This window comes from Montipora capricornis, chromosome 13, assembly GCF_036669925.1.
Source record: "Montipora capricornis isolate CH-2021 chromosome 13, ASM3666992v2, whole genome shotgun sequence".
Taxonomy (NCBI): domain Eukaryota; kingdom Metazoa; phylum Cnidaria; class Anthozoa; order Scleractinia; family Acroporidae; genus Montipora; species Montipora capricornis.
This window is the reverse complement of record NC_090895.1, coordinates 30,635,640-30,650,550: the sequence shown is the minus strand read 5'-3', so window position 1 is coordinate 30,650,550 and position 14,911 is coordinate 30,635,640. Positions and strand designations below refer to the sequence as shown.

General features: G+C 38.2%; 4 protein-coding genes across 5 annotated transcripts in view; 2 read left to right on the top strand and 2 right to left on the bottom strand.

Moving 5' to 3' along the window:
• Positions 1–297: 297 nt before the first annotated feature.
• LOC138028728 (2-acylglycerol O-acyltransferase 2-A-like) lies at positions 298–4,348 on the bottom strand. The gene is made up of 4 exons (XM_068876332.1): positions 3,589–4,348; positions 2,892–3,111; positions 2,345–2,544; positions 298–941 (listed from the first exon to the last, which is right to left on the bottom strand). Exons 1-4 carry the CDS (start codon positions 4,193–4,195, stop codon positions 784–786), a joined length of 1,185 nt encoding a protein of 394 aa, XP_068732433.1. The 5' UTR covers positions 4,196–4,348; the 3' UTR covers positions 298–783.
• Positions 4,349–4,593: 245 nt separating this feature from the next.
• LOC138028731 (U6 snRNA-associated Sm-like protein LSm1) lies at positions 4,594–7,816 on the top strand. Its single transcript, XM_068876335.1, has 4 exons — positions 4,594–4,739; positions 5,992–6,060; positions 6,296–6,411; positions 7,139–7,816. Exons 1-4 carry the CDS (start codon positions 4,694–4,696, stop codon positions 7,322–7,324), a joined length of 417 nt encoding a protein of 138 aa, XP_068732436.1. The 5' UTR covers positions 4,594–4,693; the 3' UTR covers positions 7,325–7,816.
• Positions 7,817–10,479: 2,663 nt separating this feature from the next.
• LOC138029342 (protein disulfide-isomerase 1-like) lies at positions 10,480–14,106 on the top strand. The gene is made up of 3 exons (XM_068877079.1): positions 10,480–10,939; positions 12,847–13,312; positions 13,582–14,106. The coding sequence occupies exons 1-3, from the start codon at positions 10,614–10,616 to the stop codon at positions 13,888–13,890; spliced, it is 1,101 nt and encodes a 366-aa protein (XP_068733180.1). The 5' UTR covers positions 10,480–10,613; the 3' UTR covers positions 13,891–14,106.
• Positions 14,107–14,389: 283 nt separating this feature from the next.
• The window catches only part of LOC138029341 (centromere protein I-like), a 16,165-nt gene continuing 15,643 nt past the window's right edge, over positions 14,390–14,911 (bottom strand). Inside the window, exon 22 of one of the 2 annotated variants that reach the window (XM_068877078.1) lies at positions 14,390–14,911. This exon is cut by the window's right edge and continues 182 nt beyond it. The gene's annotated coding sequence lies outside the window, so the exon portion shown is untranslated. The other variant, XM_068877077.1, reaches the window with a different exon arrangement.

Genomic DNA, 14,911 nt, shown 5'->3' with positions numbered 1-14,911 from the left:
GGCTAGGTGTTTGGGGAAATACACAAACATACGGCGCTTTTCATAAACACACTGAGTCTGAAGTTCAAATTCCAAACAGTGGTTTCGTATTTCGTTTTACCGCGACCATAAATCACTCAAGCTGAACGAGATAATGGATTACGTTCAGCGTTGTGAATTTTCATTTGCTGATTACCGCTAACAGTTGGAGTAAAGGTGTCTGAGGGGAACGAAAAACGGAACTGTTTTGGTTATATCCCCTTCTTCATGAAAGACCCTATGGCAGGGGAACATGGAAAATCGTATTGAACAACCTGCTCACAAATTTTAAGTCTTTTTATTTCTTCTTGCTCCTTCTTTATAAATAAATGTACAGCCACATTTGAATCGATAAATTATTTGAATATATTATCTTTGAACTAAAGGCAACCAGAATCCTCTTTGATATCACATAAAAAAAATTGTAACAAAATATTTTTTTACCTACGGCATTAGAAATAAAACAATTAAATACAAACTTTGCCTTAAGTTTGAATAAGAGTAGGAAACATTATATACCACATGTTTTTACTCAAAAATACTTTTGACTTTGAACTTGAAGGGTTCATGAATCTATTATACCCTTCACTCATAGAAAGTGTGTTACAAGATGAAGATGAATTATCTTAAAATATACATAAATCCTTCTGATTAAAATAATGATTTTCTTGATTTAGGATGAAACTTAAAAATGATGTTGAAGCTGTGTATGGGAAAGAAGTGTGGATAGGTGAATATGTGTCAGAAGACCCGATGCAAGTCTTATCACACTATTGTGAGTTTAACACTTTTTGGCAATCCATATCTGTGCTTGTGTTCCTCAAAGAGACTAACAAGGCCGTGGACATACTTTTTGTGAAGTCTGTTAACTTGCGCTGCACTTGGATTTGGTACCACTCTCTTTACTCGGATGGGAGCACCGACTGAAATATTGAATAATTTAATTTACATTGTTGCAATTTGCACCTCAAACATTTTCGCAAAGCTAAATTGTAATTGGCAAGGAGAGAAAGACACCATGTATATGATTTTGCATTTCCAAGTTCAGAGTTTGATTGTCAACTCATAACCTGAACATATCAGGACAGAGTATTTTTAATCTCCTTGCAATGGACCTTTTTAGCTTGTTTTGCTTTCCCATTTCAAACCATGTGATGTTCCCAGGGCATACCTGCCAACCCCCAGTGAACAAAAATCTGGAGACATCTAAAAATCTTTGCATTGTAAGAATGTCATTTTTGACAATATCTTAATACTCTCCGAAAATCACCCGAAACCCTTCCGAATGTTCCCGACATTTCTCGGTTAGAACAGCAATTGTTATTGTTCTGATAACCGCGCCAACTTTCTACCACGTATTGTGCAATTTGATTGACTGATTTCTGACCAATTACGGTACTTGTTAAATATAGCCTATATCAATTTGATTGCTCTGTGTTACGTTTTCCGAACCAGAACAACTCAAATGAGAGCACTAGAATCCAGTTCTTGTTTTATTTTCCTTTTTGATATCTCTAAGATAACAAAATTAATGAACAAATGCTGAAAAAGGCCACGGTAGGTATTTCCCGGGAGATTTGGTGCTCTAACCGGGACACTGGGAGATTTGATGAAAAACTTGGGGACTCCCGGGAAAACCGGGAGAGTTGGCAGGTATGCCAAGGGAATTTTCCTTTTGTTTTTTCATAAGTTATGCATACATATGCACATGTATAAGAAAACATTTGAAAGAACCAGTTCCCTGGGGTAATATCACGTGGTCTGAAATGGGAAAACAAAACGTACAACCTAAAGAAGTCCATTTGTCTGAATCTCAACCAACTTTAATCAAAAGAGAACAACTGCTTATACCAACACAGACATAGACAAACACTAGGTGATACTAATATAGCCAAGTAACTTGGCTTGGCTAATTGGAAAATTTAGGTTAGCTCTGATCTGCTCCCAGGAATAAATTATTGTTTTAACTTTGCAAAGGATTTCATCTTACCCTGCTAATCATGTTTAAGAAAGGGGGGCAGGCCCAGAAATTGTTTTTGAGACATCAGTGTTTAAAGGCAAAATATAAGGTGCTTTTAGAAAACTCTCCTGTTGCTTTGGTGTCCTATTACGGTATATCAAAGTAAGGCATACATCTTGTTAAGCTATTATTGATGTTTCAATTGGGTACCAAATTGCTGAACATTGTTGTACACGCAATAAGACATTCTCGTGAAATAATTATTGTTGAAACAAGTTTGGGCCACTTTTTAAACAGCTAAGTCAAGCCCTGTGCTTCTTATGAGCCTCCTTTGAAATATCAAATTGGAAACTCCACTTAACTTACCTACAGTGGAGATTGGTTTCCTGTGTGGTGCAAAACCAATAAGTTTTGGGGAGAAACCTCTTCCAAAGAACAATGGGGGTGCAAAGGACAACACTTTCATCAACTTTGTTTGAAAAGTTCTTAGTCGTGAACCTCTTGGATTGCTGACTTGGTTAAATAAATCATTTTCACCAAAAGAAAACACCGGAACAAGATATGCCCTATTTGGGAAAAAAACAGGATAACGTCGTGTTACTTTTTTTTGGTATCCCAGTCTGGTGTCAGATAAAATAAAATAGTATTTTAAACCTTGTAAAAACCAAAGTTCATCCTATGTACCTAAATGTTTGACACAAACAACTTTTGGATCAACAAAAAAATGCACTTGCAAATACTTCCTAACTGGGCAAGAAACAATTCAAGGCAATTAAAATTAGTGAAACTGGCACACAAAGGCAAATGTAAGGATTTCTCCTAGAAGAATTCATGGCCACCCCACAAGGGAATGTAGGCTTTTCATGCTTTAGAATTTCTAGAGACAATGCAATGTTCTTTTTGTCCTGCTTACCCTGTTCTCAAAGCCATCTTTGCAAATCCTTTCCTGTGTCTAAGTGTCAAAGTGTAAGAGCCTGGATGAGCATCAAGTGACTCCGCTGCTCCACCAATAGCAATTATCACTGCATTTCCGTTTCCTTGCTGTGTCAGAATGTGTTGGATGCTCTCTTTGGATACATCACAGATTCCTGCAGCCATCAAATAGTCACGGAAAATTGGAAACTTGAACACCACTGAAACAATAATAATTTTGTCAAGAGTAAAAAGCATGTTAGAAAGTAGACTTTATCCGGACAATACGTGAGGCTTAAGAGTCATACGTGCGAGACACGTTAAATCAGTTTAAAGTCTAAAGCCTAAAAGAAATATTTGGCTTTGGTTAAGGCAGTTTTAGCTCATAACTCGCATGGCCTTACTGCGACATATGATATAACCAGAAATAGGCAACAGCAGCATTCAGGCAATCCTCACGCAAAACCTCGCACTTCGACCAAATTAAATTACTGGACAGCTGAATAAAGATACGCTTGTATGGTTTTGTACAAAAGGAAACTGAACCAAACTGGAAAAAAAAAACAAGGAGAAAATTTCCTAATCAAACTGAAGACATTTAAGGCTATTTAATGTGTACGGCGTTTTACACATTGACATGGCTACTTCCCAAACCTCAAATTCGTACAAGCTTACATTTAAATGAGGTTTTCCCTTACATGTTAGGGTGAGAAGGTGTGCTTTGATACCAGGAAAGAGACTGCTGTAGCCAGTTGCTTCGGTGGCAAAGTTAGTCCAAGCTCCTGCGCACATTATTCCGTGCGGATGGTATCCCATGATGTAGTTTCTGTCAGGATCAAGCTTTTCTGTTCGAATGAGTCGTACAGGAAAGTAATCACGTAAATATTCCCAACTCTTCAACCGCCGAAATGTTTCAGATCTTCTGCCGCCTTTCGATGACCGCTTCAAGTCAAAACAGTAAGTCCAGAGCAAATAAACAACCATAATACCGTACAAGGGTGTTAAGAGAATGTATAATGTTAAAAGGATGGCAATGGTGTGTCCAAAAACGAACACCAGTGCCTTGAAAAGAGCCACAAGAAATTGAAGCGGTTCTTTATACATCCTGAAGCTAAAGGAATTTCTCGTCAGAATTCCTTGCCTTTGCTTCCTAGACATTTTTTGACGAAAGAAGAAATACTCCTTGACACCAGTTTCATGAAAATGAGAGGTTGCTTTTATACCAAGTGTGAAATCTTGATCTTTGGAGTTTGTCACCTCATGGATTTTGGATGTTTCACGTGACAGAGGATACTCATGACGCATATCCTGCGGCCTGGATAGGTAATATGCGTCAACGTAGTGCAGCGTGCGTTTCCTTGCTAGATGGAGCAGTTGTCTTCTTAATTTCGAAGAATACTTCGGGACACAGAGGAATACATCCTCGGAGACCCAGGGATTGTTAGTGGGGGCGGGAAAAAGTCTAAACGGCGAGGAAAAAAATCGGGCGAAGAAAAGTCAAGAACGAAAATAGCAGCTCCTATTTTCGTTCTCGACTTTTCTTCGCCTGATTTTTTTCCTCGCCCGTTTAGACTTTTTTCCGCCCCACCAACTGCCCCTGGGTCTCCGAGGATGAGAGGAATAATGACCTGCATGAGTTCCTCCAAAAAATCCTGCATCTAGGAACAAACTGACAGTCACATGATCGATATTTTAAGTAACTAGTTACCAGTCTACTGCTCTGAATTTCTAACGGCCTAGCACATTTGTAAACGTTGTGTTAACTCTGAGTTCTTTCAGTTTAATTTCTTTCTGATTTCATTCATGAGCTTTCTCCCTGGGACAGCTAGTCTCATCAAGGAGATCGATAGTAAGTTTTGGACCAACATATGTTCCTTTAAAATGTCTTGTATAGTAGATTTAAAGAACCAATATGCGTGCATGTAGTGAAGCACTTTCAAGTAGAGCTGGTACGTTCTATCAAACCAGAAGTTAACATTTTTTTGAAAGAGAATGGCTACGTCACTTAATGTGCCAACTAGAGCCTTATTTGCTGCTGCAACAAAGGATTCTTTTGTTGCAATGGTTAGCACATTTGAACAACAAAAAAGAATGCTTGTAAACAGGTATCTTCCCTATTCGATAGTTTCACAGCAGAAAGGAAAGATAAGTGAGCTTGTTCCTTGCCGGGTATTTTTATTCAAAATAATACTAAAATAGGCCTTATCACGGTTTTCGACGCCATCTTGAAGGGTAGGCAAAGCGGTCAGAAATTACAGTGTTTGTATAGGAATCCGATAGCAAATAACTTCGTCCAAAATTGAATTTTTCACAATTTCGGAGTCGCAACGTTAAAATACTAGGTAGAAGATTGTGTTCACGAAGTTTGAAGGATGTAGTTTGGCTAGAAGACGCTCAGTTAATTTTTTGAATTTTCCACACATTTGTCTGTAAACTTGGCTGGGTAGACAAATGTCTAGACGCAGTTTGCAGGAAAAAAATTTAAAGACTGATGTATGGAAAATTAAAAAAAAAAAGGTCAGCGACTTATAGGAAAGCTACATCCTTCAAACTTGGTGAATAAAATCTTCTACCTAGTATTTTAACGTTTTGATTCACAAATTGGGTAAAATTCAATTTTGGAAGAAGTTATTTGCTATTGGATTCCCGTACAAACACTGTAATTTCTGACCGCTTTGCCTATCCGTCAAGATGGCGTCGAAAACCGTGATAAGGCCTATTGACTATCTAAGTCTCAAAGATATTTAGTGCTTTACTTATTGAGGAGACAGTGGAGCAAATAAAATCAAGCAGAACAAAAGAAGTGTTAGTTTAATGAAAGGGAAACACCAGACTACGCACAGAACAACTTCTAGGAGCAGAGTGGAGACTCTTTTATGGGTCTAATCCACTAGTATTGATCCTGTGCTGCAATGGTGGAAGTCGAGTGTCCTCTTTAAGAATCGTAATATCTTAATTTAGCCATTTTAAAGAGAAACATTTAAAAAAATAATTCATCATGTTCAGTTTAAATAGTTACCACTCTGAGAATAATTAATTCGTTTGTTCAATATAGAATGTACAGTGAGATTTAGATATATAATAATGATTATTTTTCTCAGAAAGACTGATGGTTGTCCTCAGAGATGGAAGAACACTGATAGGATACTTAAGATCTATTGATCAGTTTGGTAAGTGTACCTACTTGTTTGAAATTTAAAGCAGAGCTTTATGATACCTAGTAATAAAAGAACATTGTTGTCCAATGATCACCAGTCTACTGGGTTGCTGTGGTTGAATTAACTGGCACATTGAAACATGCAAATATATAACTTGAATTTGGCAGTTGTTCATCTGGTAGTATGAAGGTTGAGTTTGTTTTGATGAAAAAATTGTAGGTAACATTACCATATTTAATTTTTTTAGCGAATCTGTTGCTTCAAGATACCATAGAAAGAATTCATGTTGGAGAGAAATATGGTGATATTCCAAGAGGAATTTTTCTTGTCAGGGGAGAAAACATGGTCCTTGTGGGAGAGATAGTAAGTGAATTAAGGGATCTTGAGATTTCCCAAAATTTTGGTCTGTGACTTTGCATTATTAGCCATAAAATTGTCTATTCTTCAGTGAAGCACAGTTAGGTTGGTCTTGGATGAATCAGTGTTGAAACGATTTGTAACGAGTCACAACAAGGAACTTTTGTTATATTAACTGACAATAGTTATTTCAATCGACAATTAGGGGTCAACTTTATGTGTGAAACTGCTTGATCATGTGTGATCACTATAGAAGTTGACCACATTGATCAGTAGTTGACAAAGGGTATACACAAATGTAAAATGGTACATGTTAGCTTTGCAAGTAAAATCAAAGTAAGAAAAGAATCAATCAGAGGATAAAAATTGCACTCTAAAAGCTTCATTAAAATCTCACTTCCTCTCTGACTGTACTTGCTAGCTTATTGTAGAACTGAATTGGGGAGAAATCTGTTGGTGCACACATTACCTTTTTGCTTTACATAAGAGGCATTAAGACATTGTGCTTATTGAAATATTACATTTTTTATTTATGTTGGGATAATTTGGATTTCATTTTCTTTGCATGCTCCTGTCAGTGGTAATGAGAGTATCTTCCCAGCCTAAATTGTTAAAACAAATTTCACAGTTGCTTAGTACTGTTTGCCAGTTGCTTTTTTTATCCTAAAAATAAATGAAGTTCTTTTGGGTAAAATGTCTTCTCAACTGGTACTGTTCTTTTGCTATTAAAAAGGATGAAGAGAGAGAAGCAAACTCGAAGCTAAAAGAGGTATCAGTGGCAGAAATTCTTGAAGCACAAAGAGAAGAACAGACTGTGAAAGAAGAAGAGGAGAAAGTCAAGACAAAGGCAAGAATGAAGAGAGGACTCCCTGTAAATGCATCAGACACTTACCTCAATAGTGATGATATGTTTGGTTAAGTTAATTTGAAAATGAGGGGCAAATTTAGTTGCGCTCTGAAATTTGATCAACAATTTGATCAACAAGACAACTAGGAAAATCCTAGTCTTGACATGGCAACTCTAATGGCCAGGAGAGATTGTTTATTCAATATCAACCACAAAGAGTACATACCAGCAGAATTTATATTTATTACTAGTACCTAGAAAAATTACTAAAATGTGGATTTATCTCAGGTTTAACTCTGTAGATGAAAATTTGTTATACTATAAAGCCATTAGCAAGATAATGGTAATGCTCTTGGAGGAGGGATAAATTTTAAAGCTTCTTTCTTTGTGACAACATACATTAAGGAAATGTAGGTAGATTTGGCTTGTCTTTATTTGCATGTGACTTGATTCCAGAAATTATTTGAATGCGTGTAGACACTTGAGAACAACCCCAAAGAAAACGATAATTTGCTGTTGTTAAGACTTGCAAAAATAGTATGACAATAAACTTTTTTTTCAAAAGCGGACGTTTGAGATGACCACAGGAGGTGTGGCTCTTTGTCAACACAGCCTATTAAACTTCCCCAGAGGTGCTCTGCAGTTTGGACAAGTATGGATGACATCCATGCACGAATCAATTAAGAATGGAACAAGGCAGCAACCTAACCAACATCTGCAAATTGAAAGAGAATAACTTCAGTAATAGCGCCTTAAGAGAGGAAGAGATCAATTGTGCATTTATTTTGCATCATTGCCTCATTATTTTGCACATGCACTCAACAGCATGACTGTTCTTGGGGGGGGGGGGGGGGGCAGGAGGTGAAGTGACAAAAATGTTAACCTCAGGCCTAAACACTGTGCTTTAGATAATTCTTAGGCTTAAGGTTAGCATTTTTGTAAAGGTTTGGGTTGTTTTAGCTATGGTACCTTCACCCCCTTCCTCCCACCCCTGGAACAGGAAAAACTCCTTTTATCTATGTGTCATAGAACACCATCTCCACTTTTAGCAGACTAAGCACTGACAAAACTTTGCTTACTTCAGAGATTAGGATTTTGTGTGTCTCGATTTCTGATCGTTTAGTGAAGTTGTCGTCTTACCACCTTCTTAGTTGGGCTCCCCTACTTTTATTCTGTTACCAGTAACCATTCCTTCCAGACATTCTTGATAGATCTTGATGAAGCCATAAAGTTTCAATGAAGCTCCATGGTCAGATTGTTCCACAAAAAGTCACATCTCATACTACTTAGATAAAGCCAAGAAATCATACTTATTCGATAAATATGTAAAGAACCATTTCCTGCATGATCGAGTCTTGGTTTCCTGCGCAATTTAGAGGAGGATGTGCATCCCAATGGTTAGAATCCAAGGATTCCGGGTTCAAGACAAGTTCTGACCACTGGATGAATTTGTTCCTGGTAGTCCCTGGCTCAACTTCTCAGCTGCACTTGTAAATAGCCAACTAGCTTGCCTCCGGCCAGTTGGAATTCTTAACCTTTGTTGTTGAATGTTCTGTTCTACCGTGATTGTGTTTCATTGGTCCTGAGAAGCCCCAATGGGACATTGTTATGAGGAGTGGTCAATTAAGTATGTATTGTAATAATATTGGAGTGCTCACTTGTTTAATACCAGTCATATCAATAGTCACTGCATTAAAATAAAAGGAGAGTAGGTGCTGACACCTGCAAAATATTGAGACTTCTCAGTCTTCTTGAATAGAAATCCATAAACCACTTTACTTAGTAAATCTGCTGAATATTAGGCTCGATTTCGGCTGGCTCATTAACTTCCCGAATCAGAATATCGGCAATCAGTCATCAACAAGGAGAAGTTCTGTATTCGTTATAATGTAATGGTGACGCGGGAATTCTTTCATCGAGTGTCAAAACTATCAAACTACGATCTTCAGATTACGACTTTGGATGGTAAGCTATAAGTAGATTCGTTTTTGATCAATCTTGTGACAAAGCTGTTCTTTCGGAGGCAACATGTTACTCACCCCATGAAGCAGAGGAGACTTGCGGCAGCGTAAGTTAGGTTACCGTGATGTTTAGTAGTAACTGTTAAGACTCTGGTCAGACAGTATGGACAACATACGTCCGCAGGGAGTTCACCATAGACTGGATAAACCTGATGTACTGGTAGTGGACTGTAGCCATTTGGCTGGCTTAGCGTTGCCTTCTGATACATTCCAGGTTTTTAGGACAATCCTTGTCTAACTTCCCGTGTTTCGCAGGTGTTTGTCGTTCGACTTAACAATTCAGGATGACGTTTTTCTTATCTATTCGCCACTAATATGGACACAGCTGCTACATTGACGACTGTCAGTAACTCAAGCCTTGAGGAAACAAAGAACCCAGTCAGTTTTGGCTATGGTGCTATTTAGCAGTTTTCAGGCAAGAAAATAACTTTTCTCGATTAATGGCTAATAAAAATCATTAGATATAGATCAATATTATTCTTGTCCCCGATTACTGAAATCATTTAATTTCCATAGGAAGCAACCTCATTTGACTCACTGCAACTTTAGCTTGATGCTATCACCGTTAATAGGTGAGGCAATTGGTGGAATTATTAGTTACTGAGTTGTACACGTTTCATATTTCGTTCTTTGATTAAATAATGAAGACAGGCCAAACAGTATTTCTAGAAAACCGAAAACAGCTGAGTAAACAGAAAAGTCAGCAATTCTTTTCAATTGCCTTTTCTTGTTTGCTCTTTCGTTGAGGTATTGGAAAGAAGTGTTTTCGTCGGCTGCTCAAAAAGGTAACGGGTTGCTCCCCACCAGTCCTCACCGCCGGCAAACCAAGAACGGATCGGTACTGAATTACAAAAATGCGCGAGACTTTTGTTTTGGTTGCAAAACATCATAGCAAAAGCATGGAAGCCTCTGAAAACCGTGACTTTTTATCGCAGCTGTAAACCAGTGATGTCTGGCAGTCGCATAATAGTTAAAAAAAGCAAGAAGGCTTTGCCGCATCACTTTGGAGAAGAAAGTTTGTCGCTTTTTTATATTAGATGTAAAGTTTCCTTCGTTAAAAAAAAAAATGAAATGTTGCATTTGTTTAAGTAGCTGTTAATGTTGGTCTCATCACAATGAATTCATTATCCGCAAGCGAACACATGTGTCCGTCTAACTGGACAGTTCCTTTTCACTGAAAGCATTCCACGTAACTTGTGTGATCTTGATTGTAACACGTATGACTACTCGCTCTTGACGTACTGGACGGAACTTTGCTAACACAAGAAACGACTTGGTTGTCTTCTCATTTCTGAACCACTTAATCTCGGCGATACTTCAGTTCAAACTCGTCCCAAAAAATGTGGGCATATTTCGTCTTCGCATTCTTCGTAAACATGGCTTTCATCGTAAACGGATCCTTTGTTTTGGAGCTTAACCTGCAAAATTTTGACAAATACGTCGACGGCGAAAGATTCGTTTTTGTGTTTTTCTATGCTGAATGGCAAGAGCAATGTCAAAAAATTCTTGAACGTTATGAAGAAGTAGCAAACGCATTTTATGGCCGAGATGATGTGGTTATTGCTAAAGTGAATGCGTACGAGGAAATCAAACTTGCGACAAAGTACTGGATTGATAGGTATCCTTCCTTTCGCTACTTCATTAAAGGAAGTGTGACAGAAGAAACGTAAGTACATTGGGCTGAAGTTAAAAACAAGAACTGAATAAATTCGGAAATATTGTGATGATAAATAAAGGAAAATAAATTTCATCAAGGCAAAACTGATTAGGCAAACTAAGTGAGTGTTTTATTCCGCGATTTAAAGACTTGCAACTGAGAACAATTTTCACATTTTCTTGACATGCGCGATATAACTTTTTAAAATTATATCTCTCAGATAGTACGCGCGCTGTTATTGGCTAAATTAGCGAGCCGTACATATCCAGTACGGCCCGTTAAATTTGAAATTTTGATAAAACATCCTCTAGCAAGTTTTTTTTCTGTCGTTTACGTTTACTTGTCAACCGTTTGAATGTTGCAAGCAAAAAAGCCAAGAAGGTTTATTCATTTTTCGGATTTTGGGGCGGCAATGTCTGTGGTTAATCCTTCCGCTTGACTTCAACTAGTTTCCTTTCCCGAGAGCATGACTAATCTCGTTTTCTCGGTCCGGAAAGGAACTTTACTTAAAGTGCCCCTGTGATCAAAAAAACCACTTCCTTTTTTCCTTCAGATTTTGAAAGTGTGTGCTTAACACCTGACTGGCAAAATTTTGAGCTCTGATTTATCTAAAGGCCGTTTACTTTGAGTGTAAGTTTTGGATTTCACGGTCCGCCATTACTCACGTTCAAAACTGACCGATTGGACCTCAGACGGTTGGATCCAGGGAAAAGTGACGCCAGAGGCTCACTAGCTTAAAATTTCAGCGTGTGAACGCAGCTTATTATATATGCAAAGCGTGAGTTTAAAAGTCTGATAGCCCAAAACCCCCGTGCTGCATATTAATTCTGCGGCGTACACACGTATTGCATTCTTAAACTAGTGAGCCTTTGACGTCATTTTCTCCTCGATCCAGCTCTCTCAAGAACATAATGTTAGTAATGGCGGACCATTAAATAGGAAAATTACAGTTAAAATAAAGAGGTGTCTTTTTTAAATCAAGGCTTAAAACGTGGGTCACTTGGTGTTTTGTTAACATAGTTTTGAAATCCAAAGAAAAATGTGAATTGATTTTTTGGTCACAGGGGCACTTTAAGTGTCTAGTCGTTCTAGAGCTGGAGCACTAATTGGGACACTGTAAACTGAAATTAACAATTAACGCAAATCAAGTACTGAAAGTTACCGATTCTCGTTTTTTTTCCGTTCATTTATGGCCCGCGCGCGAGCGGTCCGTAACTTAAAGTACGGACCTCGAACTCGGTTGGTAAGAGGTGTATACCATTAGAGCAGGTTATATTTGCTTACCCAAGTTATTACTCCAGCCAATCGCAGCATGCGTCAACAAAGTGATGAGCAAATCAGAATTCAAACTGCACTTGCTCAAAGGTGTCAGCAAATACGGGGTGCCAGTCGCTCTTGGTTTTGTTTCTCTTTTTTTTTTTTTTCAATGGTTGAAAAAGTAGGACATTTACTTCGTGCAGCAAACACACTCAGCGAAAAACAATAGTAACAAAAGCCAGGAAACAATCCCAAGCTACAATGCGAAGAGGGTTACGGTATCAGGTTGTGCCATATACATAGTGCACCAAGGCAAAGGAACATTTTTAATCCAACTGGAATCGCGTAATTCATTCCAACGTTCATTTGAAAGCCTCTCTCTAGGAACCAAGTGTTATTAAGGCGGTCACTTAAGGTTCAGCTAACATTTGATGATCAACTGCTAATGTTGCACAACATTGTGCAACACTAACTTTTTCACATGTGGTTACAGTTTTACTAACCACTTGGTTGCCATCTACAGATTGATAGCACGTGCATGGCTGGGCAAAAGTTGCAATTGTTTCTATTAAATTATAATATGAGATGGGAGATAACTCCTCAGTATCAGGACCCCGACTAGATACATGAATTGTTAATAAATTTTCCTTTTTTTCCAGGTATCGAGGCAGTACTATTTCTGAAGACCAAATTCGCTTCATTAGAACCAAAGCCTTTCTTCGCCTTAATATGGGTATCTTTTTGACACCGATCATCGATCTCAGCTCTGCAAATTTTGAACGCATAATGAAAGACAGAGCAAGAAGCATTATGATCCTTTACTTCAATGGCAACTGTGAGTTATGCAACAGTTTACAAAACACCTTGTACAGTGTAGGAGAAACCTTTAGAAACGAGCCAAAATGCCTTATCGGAAGAGTAAATTGCGATGCTGATCCACAGATATGCATCGCACAAACCATTCCTCATTATCCAACCTTAAAGGTGTATTCTCAGCACAACAAAGATGGCGTAATATACGAGCCAGGTACGAACCAAGAGAGTTACAGCGAGAAAAACATCACCTCTTTTATGAACGCTCTATGTGGGACACAGAGGATATTGAAGGGAAGGCTGAATGAAAAGGTATGGGCAAACCTGCGAAAACACAGCGCATTTTTATTCGTAATTTCCAACGAGTTTTTATAGGAAATAGATCAGAATTCTGCTTCTTTATCATATAAATCAGTGGTTATCTATTTGGTCATATATGGAGTGCTCTCCCCAGCTACTACGAATGATCCAACGAGTTTTCCCTGTGTATAGCAGAACTCAATCAGTTTATAAAGAGCCACCACTGAACAAGAAGAGTGCTGGACAAATAAATAAACTCCATACTTTGCTTGCTTTTGTAGGCGGGTCTCCTTGATGACTTCAACGAGCTTGCTGTTCGGTTCATGAAAGAACACAACAAACGCGAAGAAATATTGATAACAGCAAAGAGCAAGGCTTTATCTCATACATACCAAGTGGAAGCGAATTTCTATTTGTCGGTGATGCGTCGAATAACACAGCACGGTGCTGGAATAATAAAAGACGAAATCGATCGCTTGGAGCGCTTAATTGAGGGACCGATGCACGCAAACAAGGCGGATGAAATGGAAAAACGAAAAAATATCCTGAAACAGTTTCAGGTTTTGCATTACGAGAGAGACGAACTCTAACAACTGAAAGCGATGTGCATTTTAAATGAAACTGTACACATATAACGTGCTTCACCGGTAGTTCAGTATGTTGTGTAACGTTTAAAGTTCAGTTTTGATTTGGTTGGATTTCATAAAAATCTTCGCTGACTGCTATTCTGAATTCTCCGGTCGCAAGGAGATAGTAGCCAGAACAAATCACAGCTGATTTCACGTGATCAGTTTATTCGGCTCTGAACGGTTTTACACTCGGTTTGGTACACTTGGGTTGGTAGGTTTTCTTACGTGAGCTCGTGCACATACACACACGGTCGTCTATCCTTGCTAGCCCTTTTTCTAGCACCTGCATGATGCATGATTATCCTGTAAAATCGCTTCTTACATTACACACACAGCCGACATCACTTTGCTATCTCGATATTTTAGATAATGAAACTTTGAGTATATATTGTAGCTATTAATCAGTCATTTGACCATCACATAGTACACAGCCCAACACCTCCAACCAATGTAACCAGTACGGTGATATATTTTAATTTTTCAACATTGCAAGAAATTACAATAACTTAATTTCGTACATGTCCCATAAAGTAGTTTAAAGTACTTCCCCCATCGCCGACTATTTTTACATCACACTTTTGCTATATTTGTTCTCGTTTGAACCAGTTGTGTCTGAAATCGGCTGAAAAACTTGGTCACTGAATTGCAAAAAAATTTCCATCCGACCAGCGCCCCTTATACGAAAAAAACACAAAAGACAAATGTCTTTTCCTTGACAAAATTTATACTTTGAATCTTTATTGAAAACTCAAAGGATCACTAAGTTTTGCTCTTCGCCAGTTGTAGAAGAGTTCAGTTCTTAGTTAGTAACGTAATAGCGACTTGCTTTTCATTGGAGTGTGTGATAACAGCTACTTAGCACAGCTACCAGATTGCAGTTGTAAGCACACGCATTGCGTTTGAAGGTCGAGTTTTTTTAAGTGCGCATGATCAGAACAAAAAAAATCTCAGTATTCAGGCGTTGAATTCCAATCTAAATCAA